The sequence below is a fragment of the Babylonia areolata genome, chromosome 20 (genome assembly GCF_041734735.1).
Source record: "Babylonia areolata isolate BAREFJ2019XMU chromosome 20, ASM4173473v1, whole genome shotgun sequence".
NCBI lineage: Eukaryota > Metazoa > Mollusca > Gastropoda > Neogastropoda > Buccinidae > Babylonia > Babylonia areolata.
Window position 1 is genome coordinate 32,118,691 of NC_134895.1, and position 25,686 is coordinate 32,144,376.

Sequence of the window (25,686 nt, forward strand, 5' to 3'; positions counted from 1 at the left end):
ATGGGACCTTTAACCTTCTTTAAATAATAACGCATGTCTCAGTCAGACATTTTATACGTCACATGCAAATTGTGTTCATGTCTGTCAGGTGCAGCTTTCTGTCTGGCTGAAGGACAACCCAAAAGACAACACTCCTCTTGACACAAAGCAGCTCACCAAATCTCCTCCACTCTTCAAAGATTTCATGGACAAATTTGACTCCTGGGGGTCGGCTGTGCAAAAGGTTCAAAACCTCAAAGACAGCTTGAAAACTAAGGCGCTGTTTGGATCCAAGTGAAGAGACGATGTTGCAAGCAGGGTATAAATGGCACACACATATCCGCAAAAAGCAGAGGATAGAAGTCTGTCTCTGGAATTTTTTTTAATCTTTTTATCCTGTGATGAACAATTATGTTTGAAGCCAAACAGAATGCTGACATGTTCACAGAAGAAACATTACTCACTACAGTGATGGCCAAAATTGGAATAAAAACATAAATGCTGTGACGAAAATGTATCTTGCATCAGAATTTAGTCACCAGAGCTGGGTTGCATGCACTATCTTAGCAGCACTAAGTTTGCTTATCATTAAGAATGTTCCTAAGTCAGCACAGAATATGGCTATTTCTAGGCACAAAGCAAACTTTGTGCTGCAAAGATCACTCCTGCAGCCCAGACCTGGTTGCCTGTACACAGCTGAAGAAATCAATGGCTGGAAGATGCTAAATATAACAGGTGGGGAGGGCTGCTGTACTGTATGTATTATCATCATGTCATGAATTTTTTGTTGTTGTAAAAATCTAGAAACTGCTGTCCATGGAAAGAGCACATTTTATGTACAGTAACTGTGAAAATGTATGCTTCACATGGGGAAGTTGGTTGGTCGTCTCTCTGAAAGACTAGTGTCTGGACCACCATTCTGCAGTTTTGTGGATAAGAAAAAAAAAATGTGTGTGTGTGTGTGTGTGTAACTGGTGTTACTGAGGCCAAGATTCTGTGATTTTTTCACTTCTTAGACTCTTCATCATCTTTAACATCATTCTTTGTGTGAATAGTGTATTCATCTTTTTCAGCCCCCTGGCTCGTGTTCGACTTTTTTGAAATGTTGAGAAGATAATTACTCTGGTCAGTTTGATCACATTCTTTGTTTGTATTGTATTCTTTCAAGCCTTCTCCTGCAATCAAGAATCAGATGTTATGGTTATCCTAAAGTTGATTTCTAATGGACTGGTTTTCTTGTGTGTGTCCATTTGTCTGTTCATGTATTAGTTTTGTTAAGTGTCTTTTCTTGAGCTTCCTATTTTTGCATGTTAATCAAAAATTCGTATGTTTTCATTCTTCTTCTTCTTCCTATCACATAAATAATGGACTCCATCGTACAAAAAAAAAAAAAAAAAAAAAAAAAAGAAACAAAAACACACGCACATTTACTGAGTAGCAGAAAGTGTACAGTGCAGTTTTATCCCTTTTGGTTATCACTTTGAAATTATTTGAGAAAACACACCAAGACACACACATCCTTGTAGAAAACATACTGCATTAAGTCTGACACATACACACTTTTAGGGAAAGTGTGCGCACACACACACAGTTAACTGAAAGCAGTCCATACCCACACACAGGGACCCATGATGACATTTCCCTGTACTGGTCCGTGCAGAAACACTTGTTACGGTTTGATTTTACTTGCCCTCTCACCCGTTTTTCTCCTTCAGAGGGAACATGTTGATGTCTATTTGTGTTTAACTTGCATAACTGCAGCTGTGATTGTTACTAGGTGTTTGTAAATGAACAGTATATATGCGCTCTGTGATACTAAATAAACTTCCCCTGATTGATTTGTACTTGTATAACCATGTAAATATACACTGATATGTTTGCACTGAAACATGTAAATAGGCTTTTGTAAATAATGAAATTGTTGCCTGGTGATTTACTACAGTCTTGCTGTGTTTGTGTTTCATGATTTTTTTTCTTGAAAAAAATAGGATATTCTTATGTAATTTACAAAGTAAAGATTATGAAACATAATACAACACATGAAGATCTTGAAGAGCTGACAGCTGGATACTGACTGGAAAACATTGCAGGAATTTTGGTTCACTTCATTTCTTGTGTTTGACAGAGGAAAAATACTCCTTTTTTTAGACTTTTTTTTTTCATAGAACAACAAAGTGTTAAATGCATTTTTGATGGTGAAAAATTTTCATTTATATATAACTTCACTGCTTTGGTATCAAAAGAAACCACACAATCAAAATTAAATAATGACTGTATGACATGATAAATGTGTGCAGTGGTCAATGCATTAGGCTCGGACCTTATGGCTTTTGGTTTCAAACCCTGGGAGCACTAAGTGAGTTAAAGATGGAGATTTTACCAGGTCAACAAGCCTACCAATCCGTTCCTGTCGTAACCCCATTGTCAAAAAATACAAAGCATCAAAATACCTGTAAGAAGGATTCCATTATCCACATCTACGTTCAGTTGGTTATGAAAACATGAACATTTCCACTTATCGCCCTGAAAATGGGACATGGCTGCTTGATGGCTGGTTCAAAACTCAACCATAAGAAGAACCCCCAAAAATGAAAGAAAAGAGTGGGAATGGAAACAGCATGTGACGAATGCATCAGAATTAAAGGAAACCTCTCTCTGTCAAAAGTTCTTATTCTTTGCTGTTTCCAGCCACTGTGAATGCTCTGATTACTTTGCCATATCATCACTTTCGTAAGAAGAAAAATGAAAGAAGGAATCAGAAAGATGGGAAAAAACAATTAATGGTAAAATAAATAATGTACTAACAGCTACCAAGTCTAGTGTCGCCAATGCTTTTCACAAACAGGCAAGGTCTGTACATGACTGGTCCCTACATAACATCAGGTGACACAAGCCCCCCCCTGGCCCCCCCCCTCCCCCACAAAAAAGAAATAATTACTTGTATGGTCATGAGAAATGTTGGCCTGTTAAATCTGTCCAAATGGTATGTAGTGATTCAACTGATTTTATGTCTTTGTCCAAAAACAATAAGCTTGTAAAAGTTGAGCAGCTTGAGCTCTTTGGTGGGCTTTTAACGGGTATAAACAATTTTTCCAGTCTGCACCAGCAAAGTACACCACTGTGATTGAATAGAAGTAGACATTTCAGAACAAATGGGAAGACTTTAGGGTGACACAGTACCAGCATGTTGGATTATGCAAATGTCAGGCTTTTTTTTCCCTCCATACAGTGTGTAGTGTATGTGGATCATTCTGCACACCAATACACCACCTTGAAACTGAAACATGACAGATACCTGTTGCTAACCATATTTCATTCTTTTCTTTGCATCCAAGCGTTGAAACAATATATTTTCTAGCAAGATCATTCTCCCTGTATTTCAGAGACTGTTCAAGTTTTGTGTATTGTACATTCAAAACAAATACTCCGTCATAGTGTGCATAAAATAAACATTTGAAAAGTTTCTTCGTAGTTTTTGCCGATGGTGATATTGTGTACTTGGAAACCACGTTCCTGTGTGTTAAATATACACTCACTGTACATATACATGGTGCCGCCCTCACATTCCTTTCAGTACAGTAAATCAAGATGAAAATGACTGCAATAACAAAGACATCAGTTTGCAAACATGAAATGTGCAGTATACAATACACTACCATGTGCACTGACCACGCACGCACACGCACACTCACGTGCACAACAACAGACATGCATACAAAGTCATCTTGCACGCTTCTGGGCTCCTTGATGTGTGAATGGGTTACGTAAATTTAAAGCAAAGCCATAAGAGCCGAAGAAAATGTTGCAGGCTTCTGTCATTGGAACATTAATTCCTTTTCAATGACAGATGGTTGGACAGTGTCTGACATTGGTGGTGAGAACATTCCAAACAGTACAGCACAACAAAGAATATCAGGGTGTTTGTGCTCACAGAATGGAATTATCAAAATGTCTTTCCACCATGAAAAAACAAACAAGAACAAAAAACCAACAAGATAATCGTTTTTCAATGTATAGTATGAATTCCAGTTTTATACGAATATTGATAAAAAGATAAACAGAAATAATAAAAACTGTTCTAATTTTTAATAAATAAAAAAGAGCATTTTCCAGAATATAGGACTAAAAAAAAAGTCGTAACTTTCAGCTTCTCTTTTCAAAAACATGCATGTGTATTATACATATATACCAGACACATGCATACAAATCCTCTTTCTCATACACACACAACCATATACCACTTGACACAATCAGAGCATTTGGCATTTATTTGACATATGAAAAAATTATAGAACTGATTAGTGCTCCTTTCCCTATCAAATGGTGAGTACATGGAAATAGCATCGAACAGGATGAATGATACTGCTCAAAATATTGTATTACTGTTGTCTCATTAGACTTCTCTGTGTGAAATTCGGGCTGCTCTCCCATGGGAGAGCATGTTGCCACAGTAGGTTCTTTCATGTGTGCCAAATGTATGCTGGGCACAGTTTATTGTTTAACAATAAAATAATGATGTTTATATAGCGCTGAATCTTATGCAGAGAAAAATCAAAGCGCTTTTGCACCAGTCATTCACACGCATCTCATCAAGACTCTCAGTAAGCAGTTCTAGAAATGCTTTAAATGCAACCTGAGCAAGTTATCACTCAAGAACATCCTTGTAACCTTAACATTCAGCAAGTAAGCAATGCTCTCTCTTAAACAATTCACATAGGTAGCAACACACACAGGAGTGTGACTTTTAGTGCTGAGAATTTTATACTGTAATCACACATCTGGCATTTCATTTGCTGCATCATTTAGCTAAACAGCACAAAGCCTTCAAATTGTTCATTTGCAGCACCAGTTCAGCAGTACAGTGCTGAACACTGTTATGATTATCATGTGTTCATGTATTCATTTAGCACTCCACTTTCTGTGTCTTCTGACACTATTCCCTCTTCCACAAAAACCCTACCATCCTGAATCTTCCAGGCTTGCTTTTGTATCGATGCTTCAGTCCATTATTCTTTTTATGGCTGATTTTGAAACTAACTTCAGTTTAGTAGTGCCTCTCCGTTTTGACAAGTTTCGTGACTCCTGATGATGACAGTAATTGTTTAGTTATTGTATTGTATTGTATTGTATTGTATTACTCTCCTTTGTCACAGCAGATTTCTCTGTGTGAAGTTCATGCTGCTCTCTCCAGGGAGAGTGCACCGCTACAGTGCAGCACCACCCTTTTTTCTGCCTGAAAGTGGTGGGTTTTTCCTTTTTCCTATCAAAGTGGGTTCTTTTCTGTGTGCTAAGTGCATGATACACACAGGACTTCAGTTTATCAACTCATCCAAATAACCAGACCACCACTCAAGGCCTACTGGCAAGTCTGGGATTCAATCCCATGCCTCCAGATTCTCTCACTTCCAAGGCCGATGCATTTCCACCAGGCCATCATCCCAAGTTGTAGTGCCAGCTTGACAGTCACCCTGCAATGAAGACTGTCACCACATCTCTCCAAGAACACCTCCCAAGAATTTGCAGACATTGAAGCTTTTGAAGGAAAACTGAGCTCATGAATGACCCTTTCATCTCTAACCCCTTTACATCCACTGACAAGTAGCCTCGTCATTAAGAGCTGCTACCTCCCAAGGATAAGACAGAGCTTACAGGTCAGAATGTCAGTCACCTCTCTGTGATTCAGTAACTGCCTTTCAAACTCATTCCACACTGATCCCATTTCAGCAAGGATCAGCAGTCACATGGTTAACCACACATGGCGACCAGTCCTCCGAAGAGTTGATCACGTCCTCTTGTTTTTGTCTGCCATTCAACTATTTATGAAGCAACACCACAAATCAAAAATGTTTTTCGATACTTATCACACAACTTAATTATTGTTGCTTAATCCTTTTTACCATAATGGGAATCTTATTATGCCACCTGGACCCAAACTATATATCTTAATCTTTTTTGTTTTCCAAGGACTGCCCCATCTTAGTTTCAGTGCCAGAGAACCAACAAGCATTCTGGCTGCATTAATCTTCACAGTTGATCAAATCTGAAGCTAGAAATATTCAAATAAATACCAACAACAATGGACATCAGCCAAGGAAAGGTATAAAAAGGGGAGGATTCAGCGTTTAATTCAAGCAGGACACTCAAATCATTGTTCATACATACCTACAGCAATACAGGAATGAACTTGCAGAAGGATGTCATTCAAGATGATGTCCCTTCAACACACAATTATGGGCATCTTACATTATTTAATCCAACTTTCTATGCCTCTCTTTAAATGATAATGTTTCAAGATCCTTATTTTTCAAGCTTGGAAATTGAGCGGTTGTCCTTGACATGTTCATGACTGTTCAGACCTAGAGAATGACGTTTTAATTCATGCAAGCTAAGACAAACTACATAAGTAATGTTCATCATGTAACTTTTTTCAATGCAGTCCATGTTTGCTCAATTGAAAACAGCAAAAATGTTGTGTTTGTTTAGTGTTGTTAACCAAAGATGCATCCTAACGTTCTTTATTGTACTGGGTAGTACCTAGAGTGATGGCCTAGAGGTAATGTGTCCGCCTAGGAAGCGAGAGAATCTGAGCGCACTGGTTCGAATCACGGCTCAGCCGCCGATATTTTCTCCCCCTCCACTAGACCTTGAGTGGTGGTCTGGATGCTAGTCATTCAGATGATACGATAAACCGAGGTCCCTTGTGCAACATGCACTTAGCGCACGTAAAAGAACCCACGGCAACAAAAGGGCTGTTCCTGGCAAAATTCTGTAGAAAAATTCACTTCGATAGGAAAAGCAAATAAAACTGCACGCAGGAAAAAATACCAAAAAATAGGTGGCGCTGTAGTGTAAAGGTTAACGTGCTCTCCCTGGGGAGAGCAGCCTGAATTTCACACAGAGAAATCTGTTGTGATAAAAAGAAATACAAATACAACCAGTGTGATGGGTGGTATTACTGAATCAAGTGAGCAACAATGGTGAACACAAAAAATAGTATTTGATGTTGCTTATATTCCAGCTGACCACACAGAGCCATATGAGGACTGAAATAAACCAAAATTGAAGCACATGTTCAAAAAGCTGAAACAGTTCCTGCTGCTTTCTCCATCAGGACAGTCATACTACCGGCGCTGGTCTAACCTCACTGGTTCTTTTACCTCAGCTGAGGCAGTGTTATCAGATTCACTTCCTAGTTCCCCACATACCCTGACTGACGTTTGGAACAGGTAAGGCTTGGTGTTACTATGAAGAACAGCACACAAGAAGTGAACACTCAATTTTTCAGACATAACACCCCATTCCTCTTTCAATCAAATGGCTGGCAGTGGTTGATTTTTGTCACACTGAAAAAAAGTCCACAGTTGGGTCCAGGAGATGCTCATCCTAAGCACATATTTTAATACGAAGATAAAAGTAACAAAAAGGCAGAAAAAAAATCACCAAAATGCCAATATGGAAATCCATGTACCATTACATTTCTATATCATATGGAAATTCTCCAACATAAGCAATAATAAGGGGTTGCATTTTGAAGTTAATCTTTCAGTTATGAAATGTTGCAATTTTTAGAATCACTGTCCTTGCATACTACACATGATTGTTAATGCCCTGTTTCTGATTTCATCCTTTCAAGCAGAAATGTGGAGGGGATGACCAAAGAGGTGGGAGTATTGCATGGGGGTGGAGGGGAAGTAGGAGCAAGTGGGTATCAAATCAAGTTATCACAACAACAGCACTTTCAAAACGAAATATCAAAACAAAATTATAACACATTCGCTCACTCATCAGACAAAACATGTGCAGGGGGTGTTATTCTCGTACACACAGCAATCCTGTGGTTTGTTCTGATCACACAAAAGCACAACACAACAGCAGCAGAAGACAGAGCATCACGTGACGATGCGGCTGCGAAGATATTCCAGCACAGCCAGCGTTCCTTTGGCAAGGATGGCAGGTCGGGGGTTACGACACGGATTGCCACCCAGCTGCAAACTTCTGCAATGCACAGAAATAAAAGTTCATTCATGGAAGCAGCCATAGTCATGTTTCCCTCGAGGCATACAGAGAGACAATGTCCAAGGGTCAGTGAGAAAGCGACCGCATAGTGGCACTGTGTGAGTGAGAAACGGAAATAGACCAGTATTTAGTCATAACCATGACTTTTCAACTCTATGATTTCATTGACTCAAGAGAAGAGCAGCTCTGCAAATCATGTTTCCCTAGACACATATTGTCACACACATAACCCCTAACCTCCCCCCCCCCTCCCATCTCCACACCCATAACCCACCCCCCAAAATAAATTAAAACAAAAAATAAAAAAATTCTAACAATATGATTAAGTGACTTTGTGACATGTACTTGCCATCCATGCTTCTCCATCCCAACACTCTCACACAACCCCCTTCCCCCCTCACTCTAATACAACCTCTACACCCTGCCCACAAACACACACTCTTGTAAAAATCCCTTCACACATCCACTCACTCTCTCACACATTCCTACTCACCCAACTAAACTTTTCCAACACTAGGATGTCTATGACTTGAGTAAAGTACAGTTGTCGTCCCTGTTTCTCCCCCAACCACACCCACCATCACCACCCCGCTTGACACACGCTAAGGCTTGTTCCCGAAACACACTCTCACATAACCCACCCACACACACGCCCACCATTCCCCCCACTTCCACCACCCCACAGTCCCCCCGGCTCTCCTCAACCCACAAAACTTTCCAAACACAAGGATATGACTGACTTGAGGGAGGTACCACTGCACACACATATCTTTACCAACACAAGGATGTCACTGACTTGAAAGCAGTACAACCACACACACACACACACACACACACACACACACACACACCTTTCCCAACACAAGGATGTTACTGACTTGAGGGACGTAGCACAACATACGCAACTTTTCCAACACAAGGAAGTGACTTACCTGACAGAGGTACCACTTCACACACACACACACACAAACACACACACACACACATACACACACACACAAACACACACACACACACACATTCCCAACACCAGACAGTGACTGACTTGACCAAGGTACCACTACACACACACACACAATGTTTCCAAAACACAGATGTGACTGACTTGAAGGAGGTACCACTACACACACACACACAGACACACACAGACACACAGACACACACACAACTATCCAACACAAGACAGTGACTGACATTATGGAGGCACCACTAAACACACACACACACAACTTTTCCAACACCAGGAAGTGACTGACTTGAGGGAGGTGCAGTTGCCCAGTTCAGGGGGCACCTGGCTGATGTTGTTGTTCTGCAGGTCCAGGGTGGCCAGCACCCCCAGTCTCTGCAGCCCAGACGGGTCCACTGCACACACCTGGTTGTCATTCACAAACAGGATCTCCAGCTTCTTCAGCTCGTACACCGAAGGTGGAATCTCTGTGAATCTGAAATTAAAACTTAACTCATTGAACCCTGTAGAAATTCATTTCAGTAAAATGGTTCCCACATATGCATAAACCACAAACAAAGGGAACTTCTACAATATTTCTGACTATGCCCACATTAGAGATTTTCCTTAATCAATATGACACAGGGAAGCCTGCCAAGACTGTTGACTCCTCTGATATGAATGGGTTAAGTGTGTCATCTAACAGTCACTAGGCAATGTCAGGTGTTTCTGAAAAAATGTGTCTTTGCATTCATAATCAGTTATTTCTTTTTTTTTTAAATTAGATCTCCAGCTTCTTCAGCTCATACACAGATGACAATCACTGTGAATCTGAAGTTCAGACTAAAGGGTGTCATCTTCTGTCACTGTGAATGCTGATGCTTTTGATTACTTTTTACATTCATAATCAATTGTTTCTCTTGTTAAATAAGATTTCCAGCTTCTTCAGTTCATACACTAAGACAGAATCTCTGTAAATCTGAAATTAAGACTTAAATGTGTTATATAATAGTTTTTTTATATTTTTTATGACTGCTTTTTAAAAGTAACATTTATTACCAATCATTTCTCGTGTTACACTAACAGCTATCCTTAAACGAAGTCCATTCAGATATCTTGCATTGTTGTACTTCTATTTATTTCAAATAAACACTCAAACAATTATGTTTCCCCAACTCACCTGACACCCCCATCTTGTCTTTTTTATCCATTTATTTATTTCTAATGACTACATGTATGTATGACAGGACATACAACAGAATTTCCTCCTGCCCTGTGACAATAATCAAAACAAGCAAAAACAACAAAAACAATAAACAAAAAAAAAGTTTTTAAAAAACCAACAAAACACTTTTAATCTAAAGACAGACTTGTTGCACAACAACACAATTTCATGCCGACAAGTAGCTTGACAACACTACACACAGACCTGTTGCACGACAAGGTGAGTTCTCTCAAAGCCTGCAAGGAGGACATTTCAGCCGGAAGACTTGACAGTCCGTTGTTCCTGCAATCCATGACAGGGGAAGAAAATGAACGGTGATCCTCAATCAGTCAATCAATCTATCACTTTTACAGTGTACAGAAATCTGCTTTTGGGCTCATGATAAGAGAAATAAAATGTTAAAAATATTTTTTAAGAAATACCATATTAAAAACAAAAATCATACCATTATAAAAAGGAAACTGCATTCAAGCCCACATGATATTGATACCATCCATGTCGGGAAGGAGGATGGGGGGAAGGGTGTAGGAGGGAAGGATGGACATCGCACAATCACCATCACAGAATTTTTTTTCAGAGTTTGATACATGCAGTCAAAACATGAAAGATCAACACACAAACAAGTATAATTTTTAAAATAAACCTAATTTCTAGTTATCCGGAACCGGGATAGTTTGAGGTGGGCACAAACTGGATGAGGGAGTGGTGAGGGGGAGAAGGGAAAGTAAAATGTATAATGGAAAATGTCTACATGCACATCATCATTGATAAATAGCATTCTGTCCACTTAACTCCAGTTTGTATAAATCTGTTTCACACTGAGGGATAAGGGACATTACTCAACCATCAGTCTAACACTGTCAGAATGATTGCAGTATTAGGATGTTCCAAAAACAGACAAGTTTGTTTTCAGTACAACTGGTTCCAATAATGAAATCACAGTAATAATTTCCACTTGAAATGGGCATTTACATTCCTAGACCATTTCATAAACTCATTATTCATTCAAACTGACACAAAAATGGACTGATACAATCATACTTACCATATGAAATGGAAATCAACATTCTCAAACAATTTAAAAAATTCGCTATTCTTCCATTCAAAAATCAAATTTAATTTATCAGTCTACAGCAACCACACATACTGAAAAACTACAAGTATATAAATTTAACCTTTTAAATATCAAAAGTACTTAACAAGATCAGAACTTCACTACAGTCCACACTTTATAAATAAATTAATCAAAAAAAGTGTGAAGTCATGCTTACTGAAGGAAGCAAATCAAGCAATATACTGTTGTTGTTTTTTAACCCACTTAAGAGATGATTCATCTCTTTAGTGTGCGTTTTCATTATAATGAACACACTAGATGTTTTCCACTGTCAGATAGCGGCTGATGTGTTTTTTAAGGCATGTTTATAGTCAACTGGATGATGTAATGCGCTTTGAGCAGCATTGGTGCTGGATATCGCGCCATAGAAAAACTATGTATTATTATTATTATTATTGTTTTTAACCCCTTGACAGCTGAACTTTGGTGAAATTACATCAATGTAGTATGAGTCTGAAATGTTGTTACAACTTCTTCTGTACTTTTCAATGATGTGACTATTTTGAGTCTGAAATACAGTTACAACTTCTTCTGTACTTTTCAATGATGTGACTATTTTGCTGACCATAACTTCAAAAGGAAATGAAATTCCAAGAGGAAAAAAGTCCAGATACAGAGTGGTAACTTTCACCCTGACCTGTAAGCTCTGTTTTATCTCAGTGAGGTGACAGTCTTGCACTGATGAGTATACATGTCAGCAGCAGTCCAGAGGCTGACTAACTTACCTGAGATCCAAGCATGTGATCTTCAGGAAGAGACTGATGTCAGGTGAGAGACTCGTTATCTTGTTGAAACCCAGGTTGAGTTCTGCTAGCGTGTCCACGAGAAGCATCAAACTGTAACAGACACACACATCAGCAATAGCAACTGAACAGGCTGTGTGTGTGTGTGTGTGTGTGTGTGTGTGAGTGCGTGTGTGAGTGCGTGTGTGAGTGTGTGTGTGTAACTGTGTGAGTGTGTGTTTTGTAAATGTTCTTGTGGGCACATGTATTTGTGCACAGCAAGTTCAAATGCCCATGCATCAAATAATGCCAATGTAACACAAGTTTCTTTATTTCAGTGTCTCCCTTGTGAGACACTTTGGCCCACAGTCCACACACTAAGCTGAATAATGTGCAGGCCTGTTTCTTAAGGTTTTATCTGTCACCATAGTTATGTGCACCAATGATGGATTCGCCCGTCGTTTCCGACAAATGAGTAGGCAGGTCATCTGTGAGACCTCATGTGGGAATGAAGACCAATCCTTGAGGCACAAGGTCATCCACAATGCTGCATGGAATGGAGTCCTGCAAGGATGGGCCCCAATTTCTCCAATTCCTCTTTTCCTGGACGACGGCTTTCTCGTTCGTTCGTTCGTTCTTTCTTTAGTTTAACATCTTTTCACTGTAAGTGATATTAGACAAGACGGCTTTCTCTATTGCGCTCAAATGTCTTTGTGCCCTGGGTACAACGCTGCTTCCACTGTGTTCTTACAAGCTCGACATCTTCCCATGAAGCAGTGTCAATGTTGCAGCTTCTGAGGTTGGCCTTCAAGGAGTCTTTGTATCTCTTGAGAGGCCCTCCTTGGACAAGTCCTTCCTTCAGTTGTGCATAGAGCAGCACCTTTGGAATTCTGCTGTGGAACAATAGCCCAGATGTAAAGCACCTCACCAGGATGCAGATGTCCACAGGTTTGAGTTCCATACAGAGACTAGGACTTTTAGTCCCCACTTCCACAAGACCTATACTGGTGGTCTGGGCTGAACTAATAAACCAAGGTCCTGTGCGCTATGTAGAAAAATCCACTTTGAGAGTAAAACAAATACACTTGCAGACAAAAAAAAAAAAAAAAGTGGTGCTGCACTCTTCACAAAAGCCACACAGAGAAATCTGTTGTGACAAAAAGTAATATGATATAACAGAATACAACACAAACATCTGTTGTAACAAAAGTACTACAACACAATATAAAACAGTACAAACATCATCGTACAGTCACTCACTTCTGAGGCATCTGGGAGAACTGGTTCTTGCTGAGGTTGACTGACGTGACCCCTGCGCCCTGAGCTTTTTCCCACATGTCTGGCGGCACTTCTGTCGCCTTGTGACCGCTGACACAGATCAGTCACGCACACTGTTAGTATGGAAATGTATGGACAATAACACTGACATCATTCAGTCACTCACACTGTTAGTATGGAAATGTATGGACAATAACACTGACATCATTCAGTCACACACACTGTTAGCATGGAAATGTATGGACAATAACACTGACATCATTCAGTCACACACACTGTTAGTATGGAAATGTATGGACAATAACACTGACATCATTCAGTCACGCACACTGTTAGTATGGAAATGTATGGACAATAGCACTGACATCATTCAGTCACACACACTGTTAGTATGGAAATGTATGGACAATAACACTGACATCATTCAGTCACTCACACTGTTAGTATGGAATGTATGGACAATAGCACTGACATCATTCAGTCAACAATCAGTCACGCACACTGTTAGTATGGAAATGTATGGACAATAACACTGACATCATTCAGTCACACACACTGTTAGTATGGAAATGTATGGACAATAACACTGACATCATTCAGTCACACACACTGTTAGTATGAAAATGTATGGACAATAGCACTGACATCATTCAGTCACACACACTGTTAGTATGGAAATGTATGGACAGTAACACTCACATCATTCAGTCACACACACTGTTAGCATGGAAATGTATGGACAATAACACTGACATTATTCAGTCACTCACACTGTTAGTATGGAAATGTATGGACAATAACACTGACCATGAGCATGGAAACTCAAAGACAATAACTCTGACATTCAAACTTTCAGACCATCAGCATGAAAATGTGAGGTCAAAAAGATGACAAAGAAAAAAACAAAGACATCATCAGTCATTCACACCATGAGCTTGGAAATTTGAGGACAGTTATTCAACCAAATTCAGGGAGAGGGGATGGTGGGCGGTATCTGTTGGCCGAGTGCCAACACACACCTGGGGGGCTGAGTTTATCTTTAATCAAGCTGTGGTGTAATACTGGGCCACAGGCACCCAACAAAAACAAATTTCACTGGAAATCCTGGAATTAACTGTGACACTGAGAATCAATGACCACTTGACTTCATGAAATTTTCTCTGACTCCGATTTAAAACAACAATAACAACAGCTATACAAAGAAATTATAACAACATCATCTACTTAAAGTATCATACAAGAGCAATCATGATGCAAAATTTCAAGGAGATATCTCTGTATTTGAGGTAGTCATGCACATTTCTTTGTTCTTAGGTGGAAACCCAGAGTTTTTGCTCAGCATACAGGAATGAAAAAATTGTTAAAATGTTCGGTAGTAAAGCCTTAAGGGGTTAAACATAGTGTTTCAATATGAGTGAGACAGAGGGAGAGAGAGAGATGGGGGGGGGGGGACTTTTAGAACTTTAGTATACACAAAAGTGTTTTTTCTCAAAATGCAAGAAAAAAATGACAGGAACTATTTACCTCAACACCCCTACCACCCACACACACAAACACCCATAATCCATAGATTTAAACTGCTCAATATGAGAGAAAAAAACAACAATTCATTACAACCCCAAACACACAAGCATCCATACTTTTGAACTGCTCAATCAGCAAAAAACAATTTATGACAACTCTGTACACACACACACACACATACACACACAGAGACCTGTAATCCACTGATCTCAACAGGAGAGAAAAAACAACAACAATTAATTACAACCCCATACAAACAAGCATCCATCCTTTTAAAATGCTCAATGAGAAAAAAAACAAACAATTCATGACAACTTAATACACACACACGACACACGCACGCACACACACACACACTCACTCAAACACACACACACATACACACACAAGCATCCATCCTTTTAAAATGCTCAATGAGAAAAAAACAATTTATGACAACTTAATACACACACACACACACACACACACACAAACACACACACCTGTAATCCATATTTTTGAACTGCTGCATCTCGTGAGCCTGTTGCGTGTCACCAGTGCCAGAGGGCAGCACGGACGTCTTGCTTGCAGCTGCAGCCACGGCCGGAGCGCTGTCTGGTTCTTCAATGCGACTGCGCAGGTATTTCTTCAGCTCCACTGTGCCTCTCTGATGAAACAAACTCCTTCTGCTCACTTGTGTGACTGAATTTAGTCAAGCTGTTTTCTAGTGCTTTGGTGCAATCACTGTCTTTACATCAACTGGGTCAAACTGTCTCTGTGCTCATAAAATCATTATGAACAGAATATTAGGCTCCTGGTGAAAAAAAGTAAAGGACAGGTGCAATTTCTGGGCACAAAAATGCTTTTTTCTTTTTTTTTCTTTTTCTTTAGCAACCAACTGCACAAAGGAATAAGTTAAAATGAAATTATACAAATAACATCCAATATTTGTCTATTTCATCTTCTAATGAATAATTCATAACAGGACATCTTAACCTTGACTTTGGGTCATGGCATTATCTTTCAATGTTTGTGCTGTCAACCTCTCTCTCTCTCACTCTCTCTCTCTATATATATTCATATAAAGAGAGATAGATATACAGAGAGATATATATCAGAGAGAGACACAGACAGAGACACAGACACAGACATAGAGAAAGAGATCAATGCCACGAGTCCGATCCTCTCACCATGATAATGTCCCGTCGAATGGACTTCAGGGGATTTCCGTCAAGCACTATGGACTTTAAGGGGTTGATTGTGCCCAAGGAGTAGGGTAACCTGGTACACACACACACAACAAAATATTGGTGAGCCAATGCTGAGTGTCATGTACACTCATATATTTCAGTGTTTACTGTGAAATGTCAATTTATTACAGTAGTTATGCATAGGATATGATACAGAAAAAGGTAAATAGGTCTATAATGTACACTAGTTAACCCCATAATGCACACACACACACACACACACACACATATATATACATATATATATATAGAGAGAGAGAGAGAAGGGGATACACATACATATAACCACACATGCAAAACACCTACAAATTACACTTTTATGCACATACAACACATGCGTGTATACTCTCTCTTTCTCTACAACACACACACACACACACACACACAAACACACACAAACACTCTCCCCACCTCCACACCTTCCTTTCTCCCTCAAACACACATAACACCACCACCAGCTACTCTCCCCACTCCAGGGATCACAACACCCGCCCATCCAACTGTCAAGACGTCTAAACCGTCTGGCAGACAAGTGCAAATGTGCTGTACACTTGTCCACTGGGCGACTGATTTTTGTGACTGAGTGAGCAGTAAGTTTCAGTGCAGACCTACTGCGCTTCTCTCTTCCACTTTTTTTTATCCGTTTGTCCCCAAGACAACTAAAAACTATCAATGTGCTTCCCTGACGCTTTGAAAATGGAAAGAAGCAATGCAAATGCATTGAACGGGTCCCTGGGATGTTCTAAAAAAAGTCTTTAACAAAGACAAAGATAAAAACAGTAAAAATTCTGTACGGGAGCTTCAGGCAGACACCAGGATTGTCTGCTAGAGTTCTTTCCCTTTAACACTATTTGGGCCAGAATGACTGGAAGGTAAGCCCGCCTTTTGACATGTAACAATGTAGATTAAGATGCCTCAGTTCACTCAGCATGGTGCACCCATGTCCGGTCTGGTGTCACCTTTTATGAGAAGCAAAGGATTGGCAATGGCATTCCGAAATGCCAGCATTGCAAGAGGAAGGCACTAAATCCACCTACACCTGGATAGCACCAACTACACTCCCTACCACAGTGCCACAGACACTTCAGAGACCAGACTTGACTTAGTGGTCATTTACAGACCCACCTACTGTAAAGCTCATGCTCATCTACACTTGTGAAGGAGAAGAAATGTAACACAGATTTGATTAAAATGCACAGCACTGGACTATTCTTACAGTGACCCTCTGAAGGTAACCTCGGACTCCTTAGAATCATGGTTCTTGGGAACCTCAACATTTCTATCTAATGAGCAGCAATGCTGGCGCAGAACTAATGGGATCCCCAACATTTCTGTCTAACGGGAAGCCACACTGGTTCTACACTGACACAGCAGAACTAATGGGATCCCAAACATTTCTAACGGGAAGCCACACTGGTTCTACACTGACACAGCAGAACTAATGGGATCCCCAACATTTCTGTCTAACGGGAAGCCACACTGGTTCTACACTGATACAGCAGAACTAATGGGATCCCCAACATTTCTAACGGGAAGCCACACTGGTTCTACACTGACACAGCAGAACTAATGGGATCCCCAACATTTCTGTCTAACGGGAAGCCACACTGGTTCTACACTGACACAGCAGAACTAATGGGATCCCCAACATTTCTGTCTAACGGGAAGCCACACTGGTTCTACACTGACACAGCAGAACTAATGGGATCCCCAACATTTCTGTCTAACGGGAAGCCATGCTGGTCCTACACTGACACTAATGGGATCTCCAACATTTCTGTCTGATGAGAAGCCATGCTGGCCCAGCTATCCAATGAGAAGCCATACTGGTCCAGCACTAACATTTCTATCCAATGAGAAGCCATACTGGTCCAGCACTAACATTTCTATCCAATGAGAAGCCATACTGGTCCAGCACTAACATTTCTATCCAATGAGAAGCCATACTGGTCCAGCACTAACATTTCTATCCAGTGAGAAGCCACACTGGCCCAGCTATCCAGTGAGAAGCCATACTGGTCCAGCACTAACATTTCTATCCAATGAGAAGCCATACTGGTCCAGCACTAACATTTCTATCCAATGAGAAGCCATACTGGTATACAGCACTGATATGACTCCCAACATTTCTGTCTAATGAGAAGTCATGCTGGCCCAGCACTGATGGGACACCCAAACGTTTTTATCCAATGGGAACCATGCTGGTCCAGTTCCAATGGGACCCCCAACATTTCTATCCAATAAGAAACCACGTAGGCCCAGCACTGATGGGACCCCCAACATGCTTATCCAATGAGAAGCCATGCTGGCCCAGCACTAACGGGACCCCCAACATTTCTGTCCATTGAGAAGCCATGCCGGTGCTGCACTGACACAGAGATGTCGTTGTTGGAGAGGTCCAGACGCTCCAGGCCCTGCAGCAGTGTGATCTCATCCGGCAGGCGGGCCAGCTTGTTGTCACGCAGGTCCAGGAAGTTCAGGGTGCCCAGGTGCTGCAGGTGCTCCGTCGTCAATCCCATGATACTGTTGTTGCCCACGTGGAGCTCCTGCGACAAAGTTTCACACACCATGGTAATCAATCACTGGTTTAAGTATAACTTTTCACCCGCCAAGTTTGTGTGTGAAAAACACCAGTATTTTAGAGTTGACGCATTCAGTCTCAAGACTCACTGTACTCAGATGTAAACAAATGTCATGACAGATGTGTAAGTAAACAAATGAAATGTATGGAAACAAAGCATAAATAAAGCAAACGCAATATACTCTGACACTTATAAATGCATATGAATAAAACAGCATTTGTAAATGGAGAAAAATACAATGTACCCCAACCAGGATTCACATTGATGTGACAAACAAAATTCCATATTTTCTCCAGACCCTTTCAAGACCAGACTGAAATGTTTCCATAACAAACATAAAGCCAAACTGGAAAAAAAAAATTCATCTGCTACAAAACTGACTAAAGTGACTGGCAGATATCACTAATGTTTAATTATCATCACTTTTGGGGGGGGTTGTGTGTGTGTGTGTGTGTTTTGGGGTTGTTGTTTTTTCTTTTTTTGACTGTTTATATGTTTTTATGCTCTCTGTTGAACTGTACTGGGCAAGGTTTTAGTAAATTTCAAAGACTTTTCCAGCCCTTTAAGGGCAAAAACATTTTCAAAAGACTTTCCCAGCCCTGAAATTGTTCTCTCATTTTCCCCCCAAGACTTTTCCAACACTGAAATAGTTCTCTCATTTTTCTAAAACTTTTTCCAGACCTAGAAAAGTGTTATCTCATTTTCCCATGACTTTTGCAGACTTCCCGACTGTACAGACCCTGTCAAACAGCCCTCAATCAATTAACTCCCAACACTCCTGTGTTCTGGCACACCTTCAAGCTGACACAGCTGTGCAGAACAGGCAGGTGAGTCAGGCGGTTGTGGCGCAGGTAGAGCAGCTCCAGCTTCCCCAGGCATCCAAACTCCTCAGGCAGCTGAGTGAGCTGGTTGTGTGTGGCGTCAAAGTACCGTAAACCTGTTAAAACAACTTCAGTTAGAATGCTGCAAGTGCAAGCATGCATGAATATACATCAGCAACACAACATATCTATATCTATATATCTATACATATATACATATATAATGCACACAAACTCACAGACACTGCACACAGCAAAAAAAAACAACACTGGCAATATCCACAAATTCTACCCTTCAGACGGAATGAATAGTGTTCACAAGGTGTGGACGTTCACTCACTCAGTCACAAAAAAGAGTGAAGGGGAAGAAATGTGGATATTGCCAAAGTACCGTTAACCTGTCAGAACAAATTCACTTAAAATGACAAGACAATGCATGTGTTAGAATTTTCCCAGTGGAAGAGACCCACACACACAAAAAATAATTAAAAAAATTTTAAGTTCAAAATCCTCTTTTTCACAGATCCATGGATCAAATATTCAAACAGAAGAAATTTATAGATAACAAGTCATAATCAGTCCTATAAAAGGAAAAAAAACTCATCACATTAAATGAAGTAAAGGTGCAATAAAAGCTCCAAATCCTTTCAAAAAGTATTTCAAAACAAATTTTCTATAAATTAGAAAAATAAATATTCTGCCCAGATTATCAATGAAATTGTTCTTTTTTACTTTTATTTTTCAAGCAGATGTGGCGTAGTGTATACAGATGAGCCCTAAGGGTCTTACACCTCTGTGAAACTAAAACTATCAACAGAAATAATCAGAAAAAAATTTACAACCACAACAATATGACAGGCGAGACAGGGAAAAACTTGTTGCCAACCGATCATTAATGCAAGAAGTAACAAATCTCACGGCTATGATTTTTTGCATTCCTTTTTTATTGCATCTTCCCCAGTCCTCAGCAAAGACAGTGCCATAGCCCAGTTCCCAGTCAAAAGTACTACAGAATTACCTTGTAAATGCCATTATGAGTAACAAAAAACAAACAAAAAAACTGCATAGGGTAAAATACCTTGTATGTGCCCATTCCCCACACTGGAAAAAAAAAGAACAAAATTATCCTGAAGTAATGATAACTCAGTTTGTTATTTATAACTGTGTTGCTTTACAAAGCAGTGTTGGTTTAGATCCATGGATAAAGAATCGAACATAAGCATTAGAAGTTGATGTATTAACTTGTAAACCAAGTGAGAGCGTGACATTACTCCATGATGCAGTGTCTTGTTTCAGTAGATGTTCTGTTCTCACTCCCAGCCCAGCCAGTGCTGTACGGTGAAACTGAGTACGGGAGTGAGGTCCGGCAAAGGATAAAATACTCAGTAAATGCCCTCCCCCAACATTAGGGTGATACTGGTGCAAAGTGTGGGGGTGTACGCTCACAAGGTAGTTTACAGTACTAATAGCTGTCAAACAAGTTACAATCCTGGTGGTATGTAACAAGGAAGGAAGTTACAAACGTACAGTCCATGGCGCCAATTTCTGGAGGAAGATGAGAGAGTTTGTTGTTGGCAACGTTCAGTCGAAACAGACGCGACAGCAAACCGATATATTTGGGCAATTCATCCAGTTCATTGTGAGATACGTCCTGCACAAAAATTTACAACAACAAAAATAAATAAATAAAAAAGAGTGATTATGGAATCTACTCTATTAAAATGAACATGATGATAAAATGTGTGAGTGCATGTTTTTACATATGTGGAAGTGTGCATGCATAATGATGTACATCTGTGTGTGTGTGCATGCATGCAGCCAAATGCATGCGTGCATATATCAATGAATACAATATATCAATGGATCAGTTCATGTTTCTTTTTGAAATTATATGTCTCTGAAACTGCATACTTTCAATTTCCTTATTATGGGTTAAAAAAATTTTTTTTAAAGAATTTATTACCAGGGTACTTTTTTTCCACTGAGAACCCTTTAACAAGAATATTCTTTTTGACACCATTTCTTTGATACACAATTCTGATTATTTTTTATTATTCAAAACATTATCTGATTATCTCTAAAATAAATCATTGTTATTATCTTATATGATGCTGGGAAGTATAAAGTTCTCCAAACAAAGAACTGCTTGAAAAGCAAAATAATAATAAACACCACATGACAGGTGATATCTTGTGTTCTTTATTATAATTTTGCATTCCAGTCACTTATTTATTGTTCACAGCTATTGTTTTCATTAACACTGTATTTCATTGTAATTTGTATTGCATTGTATCTTGATACATTGTATTACACTGCATCGTACAGTACTGTATTTCATTGTATCAATTTGTTGTCGCAACACATTTCACTATGACAAAGTCAGGTTGCTGTTGTATCTTATTGTATTGTATTGCACGGTACTGTATTTCATGGTATTACTTTCCTGTCACAACACATTCCAGTGTGACAAAGTCAAGTTGTTCTCAAGGGGGACAGCTTGTCATCACAGTGCAGTGCACTTTTTTTCTCTCTCTGCAGGTGGATTGGATTCACTATCAAAGTGAATTTTTCCACAGAATCTTGCCAGGGATAACTCCTTTGTTGACATGGCTTCTTTAACCTGTGCTAAATCCACTCTGCAAACTGGATCTCAGCCTATCAGCTCATATGAGAGTCTAGCATCCAGACCATCACTCAAGTTCTAGTGGAGGGGAAGTAAAAATCATGGTCTGGTTCAGGACTTGAACCTGAGGACAGTAACTTCCTAGTTGGGAGCATTGCCAGGAGGCCACTGCTCCACTGACTTACCAGTTCTTCCATCTTCCGGCAGTCCACCACATCTGGACAGAGCTGGGTCAGTTTGTTGTGTTCAGCATGCAGGCTGACCAGGTTGCTCAAACGACCAATACAGGATGGCAGCTCTCTCAGCTGGTTCCGGCTGTAGAACAAGGCACCCATGTTACATGCTGGTATTCATTCATATATATATACCTGATTATCCCTGTTGTTTATACTTCTTTCTTCCTCTCTTTTAAACACACACACACACAACACACACACACACACACATACACACACACACACACACACCTGTGAGAGCAGCAAAGAATGAAAAATATCAATATCAGAAAATGAGTGAAAACATTAGAACAACACCAGCAGTCTGGAAATATACAGAATTCCATTTTCTATTTTTTCCAAGACAATCTTCAATCCATTTGCACTATGAAAAAGGGTTTAAAGTATATTATATTCATATGAGAATGAAAGCATGTGTGTGTGTGACTTTGTGAGTTTCTCACTTTGTAAAATTACCTTATGTCCAATTTTTGCAGATTTTCTAGTTCTCCCAATGCATTGGGTAAAGACACAAGACGATTATCATGAACCTGCAACATTTCATCAAAGACTGTCATCAGTTACAAGGTTTCTGTAATGTTACTGTTTGTCAACACGCTACGAAATCTTTAACATAAAAACATTTCAATGTGTAAAAAAAATCACCAAAAATATCTTTTCAGTGTATCCATATGTAATGGAAACATATTTCTAGACAGTATAGCAACTATATTGTGTATGGTTTGGCAGCACTGCTATTTTCTTATATAATTATATATCAGGGTTTCTGATAAATTGAAGATCTTGGGGGTCATTTGGACTCTTTTACCATAATTCTAGGAGGTCCAAAACTACCTTCAGATGACTGCCCAAATGCTGCACATTCTAATACTATCTGCTTTGCTCTACACATACAATGCCAGACATACCTTCTGGTCATAATTGTTTCAGGTTTCTGGGTCAAGATTTGGATAAGGGAAACAACTCTATTCATAGCAGATGATCTTAGCATCAGACTGAAGCTCCCAAACAGGATGTTCACTCATTTTTATGTGTTCATTCTTGTAATGCCACATGGACATATTTCATTGACATGCAGTGCATCATGTTTCAGAACTATGTACTATCAGAAGCCCTGTATAAAAAGCACAAATGACAAACCACCTCCCAGTCTGAGTTCTGAAAGACAAATACACCAAAACATAGTCAGCATGGTACAAAAAATCTTACCCAGACCTGGATTATACATTAATAGCAACATCATTTTTAACAAAGATGAAAAGTAAAGTTTGTTTCACAAGCCAGATTTTGAAGTGCCCACTCTTCAGATTGAGTTTAGCTTGTTTCACAGACAAGATTAAAGAACCATTCACTTTTTTCAAAAACACAATGGCAAACAAACTTTCTGGATACTTAAAGCTGAGTTTAGGCTGAAAACATCCATCTGTGTATTGCCCAAGAAAGTTAAAGGAAGTTATATTAAACTTTACACACGTCCAGCACTGTCAGGGCAGGGAGCTGTGCCAGCCCCTCTCCCAGAAAGGTCAAGGCATTGGATGCAAGGATCAGCTTTGTCAATTCCACTTGCTCCCACCAGCGGTCATCAGTGTTGTCCAGTGACACACTCTTTGCTTCCTCTGGGACATCGATGTTGATCCGCCAAACTGTGTCAGGAACTGGAATGAAAAATTGGCACAGTAAAATGATTTACAATGGTCATGAATGTAAATAAGCCTGAAGTATGGTTTATGACTATCTACCCCAGATGATTATAAAATAATAATTTGATCATGCAAACATTCACTGATACAGATAAACCGATAACACAAAACTTGTGTCCTGTGTACCACCTTAAAATCACTGCAAAAATGAAGTGAAATGAGAACAAATGCATTTCTGTGGTATTTGGGGTGTCATTTCCTGAGCTGACACCAGTCTGGCACACTGTCATGTCACTCAGTGTCACTGCCAGTGTCATGGTAACGAGCTTGTCTGTCATCACTCAGGTTCACAACATCTTATTCCAAATTTAATTCTTTGTGACAGCATAACCAAACCAAGACAGGCACTGGACTGGTAATCACGAATTGTCGCTGACTGACTGCAGCAGTACAAAAGGTACATTTTCATGTTACCTTCCGTCAAGTTTCTGCCGGACAAGTTGAGCTGCCCACTCCGACGCGCTTGTTTCAAAATGGAAGGATGCACACCGCTCGATGTGTCCTCGTTTGCCACACGTCCAAACGCTCCTCTGCCTCCTCGTCCTCGTCCCCTTGCAGCCATGATGTCTAACTGATAGCTAGAATGATCACACTTAAGTGTTCAAGCGTATGATTTGAAAATGAACCAAAAATACCAAAATGACTAATGCCGCACGTCGATAAGCAGAAAAAGTTGTCGAGCACTAGCAAGGGGTATCACTTTGAATAAAAGGCTGACGATGAACGATGTCACAGTGCATTCCCTTCTCTCTCTCTCTCTCTCTCTCTCTCTCTCTCTCTCCCAAATTTGACGTAATCGTTACCAGGTATGGGCCACTGAGTGCAAAAAACAAATGATGTTAAAAACAAAACAAAAGTATATATACCACAAACACGGTAATGTCTCACTTTAGCATTTTATAGATTTATGGAGCTATGCACGGCATATTTCGTGTACATTGCAATGCAGGCATGAAGTATATGCAAAAGAACGTTCGTTTAAACCTTTACATTCACTGTAAAGTGTGTAAAGTGACTGTAAACCTTCTCCGTGTTCACCAACACCTCCACCACCACCACCACTACTACTACTACTACTACGACGACGACGACTGATGATTTTGTTATAAAAAGGAAAGGAAACTTTTTCCCCGTTAAAGAAAAGAAGATGAAAACGGAAAAAATAGAAATATATATTGCTGAGTGTGTATATATATATATATATATATATATATATATATATGTGACCAAGCGCGCTATGCTTGCTCCAACACTATTCACGCACAAGCCAGAGCAGACGACGTTTTCACTTCTAACCCTTGCACAGACTATGTGACATAACTCTGCCTACATCATTTTGTCCTGGCCAGACCACCTGCTCACTGCTCGACCAGTGTCGCGTCGCGATACGTCATTGGCTGAGAAGAAACTTGTGTTTCTTCTCCACAGTATTTAATTAATAGCTCTTTTGTCAGATCAGTAAACTACTAGTATTATATACTGGCAGAATCGTCTTAATTCCATCTTTAAATCTATTCCATTTATGTTCGCCTACGTGAAACTGATTTAACGCAGTTTGTAATTTTCAGCGACGAGCTCGTTAAAACTGACCCTGTTCAGGTGACTCAAATTAAGATTATAAATTCATCTTAAATAATCAACACTTCATTTTACACTCATTATAAAGTAGGCGTTGAGCTCTTTCTTTTGCA

General features: G+C 39.7%; 2 protein-coding genes across 3 annotated transcripts in view; one reads left to right on the forward strand and one right to left on the reverse strand.

Annotated features, from left to right (window-relative positions):
• Positions 1 to 1,399, forward strand: part of LOC143295408 (uncharacterized) — a 30,444-nt gene extending 29,045 nt beyond the window's left edge. For both annotated transcript variants that reach the window (XM_076607089.1, XM_076607090.1), the window contains one exon: positions 89 to 1,399. In XM_076607089.1, coding sequence (XP_076463204.1) covers positions 89 to 277 — 189 coding nt within the window. In that variant the 3' untranslated portion in view covers positions 278 to 1,399. The remainder of the gene's footprint in view (positions 1 to 88) is intronic.
• LOC143295410 (leucine-rich repeat-containing protein 40-like) lies at positions 1,120 to 24,670 on the reverse strand. Its single transcript, XM_076607091.1, has 14 exons — positions 24,410 to 24,670; positions 23,769 to 23,950; positions 22,752 to 22,825; positions 22,245 to 22,374; positions 20,964 to 21,087; positions 19,410 to 19,552; positions 18,407 to 18,579; positions 15,974 to 16,064; positions 15,287 to 15,450; positions 13,263 to 13,370; positions 12,006 to 12,116; positions 10,371 to 10,448; positions 9,252 to 9,437; positions 1,120 to 7,974 (listed from the first exon to the last, which is right to left on the reverse strand). The coding sequence occupies exons 1-14, from the start codon at positions 24,555 to 24,557 to the stop codon at positions 7,869 to 7,871; spliced, it is 1,818 nt and encodes a 605-aa protein (XP_076463206.1). The 5' UTR covers positions 24,558 to 24,670; the 3' UTR covers positions 1,120 to 7,868.
• Between the last annotated feature and the right edge of the window lie 1,016 nt (positions 24,671 to 25,686).

Excerpts from the sequence above, each read along its gene's own strand:
- LOC143295410 (XM_076607091.1), bottom strand. The coding sequence starts at position 24,557 with ATGGCTGCAAGGGGACGAGGACGAGGAGGCAGAGGAGCGTTTGGACGT. Across the intron at positions 22,375-22,751 it reads CTGCAAAAATTGGACATAAG|CCGGAACCAGCTGAGAGAGC; the intron begins GTAATTTTACAA and ends CTTGTTCTACAG. Across the intron at positions 19,553-20,963 it reads AGAAATTGGCGCCATGGACT|GTTTACGGTACTTTGACGCC; the intron begins GTACGTTTGTAA and ends TTGTTTTAACAG.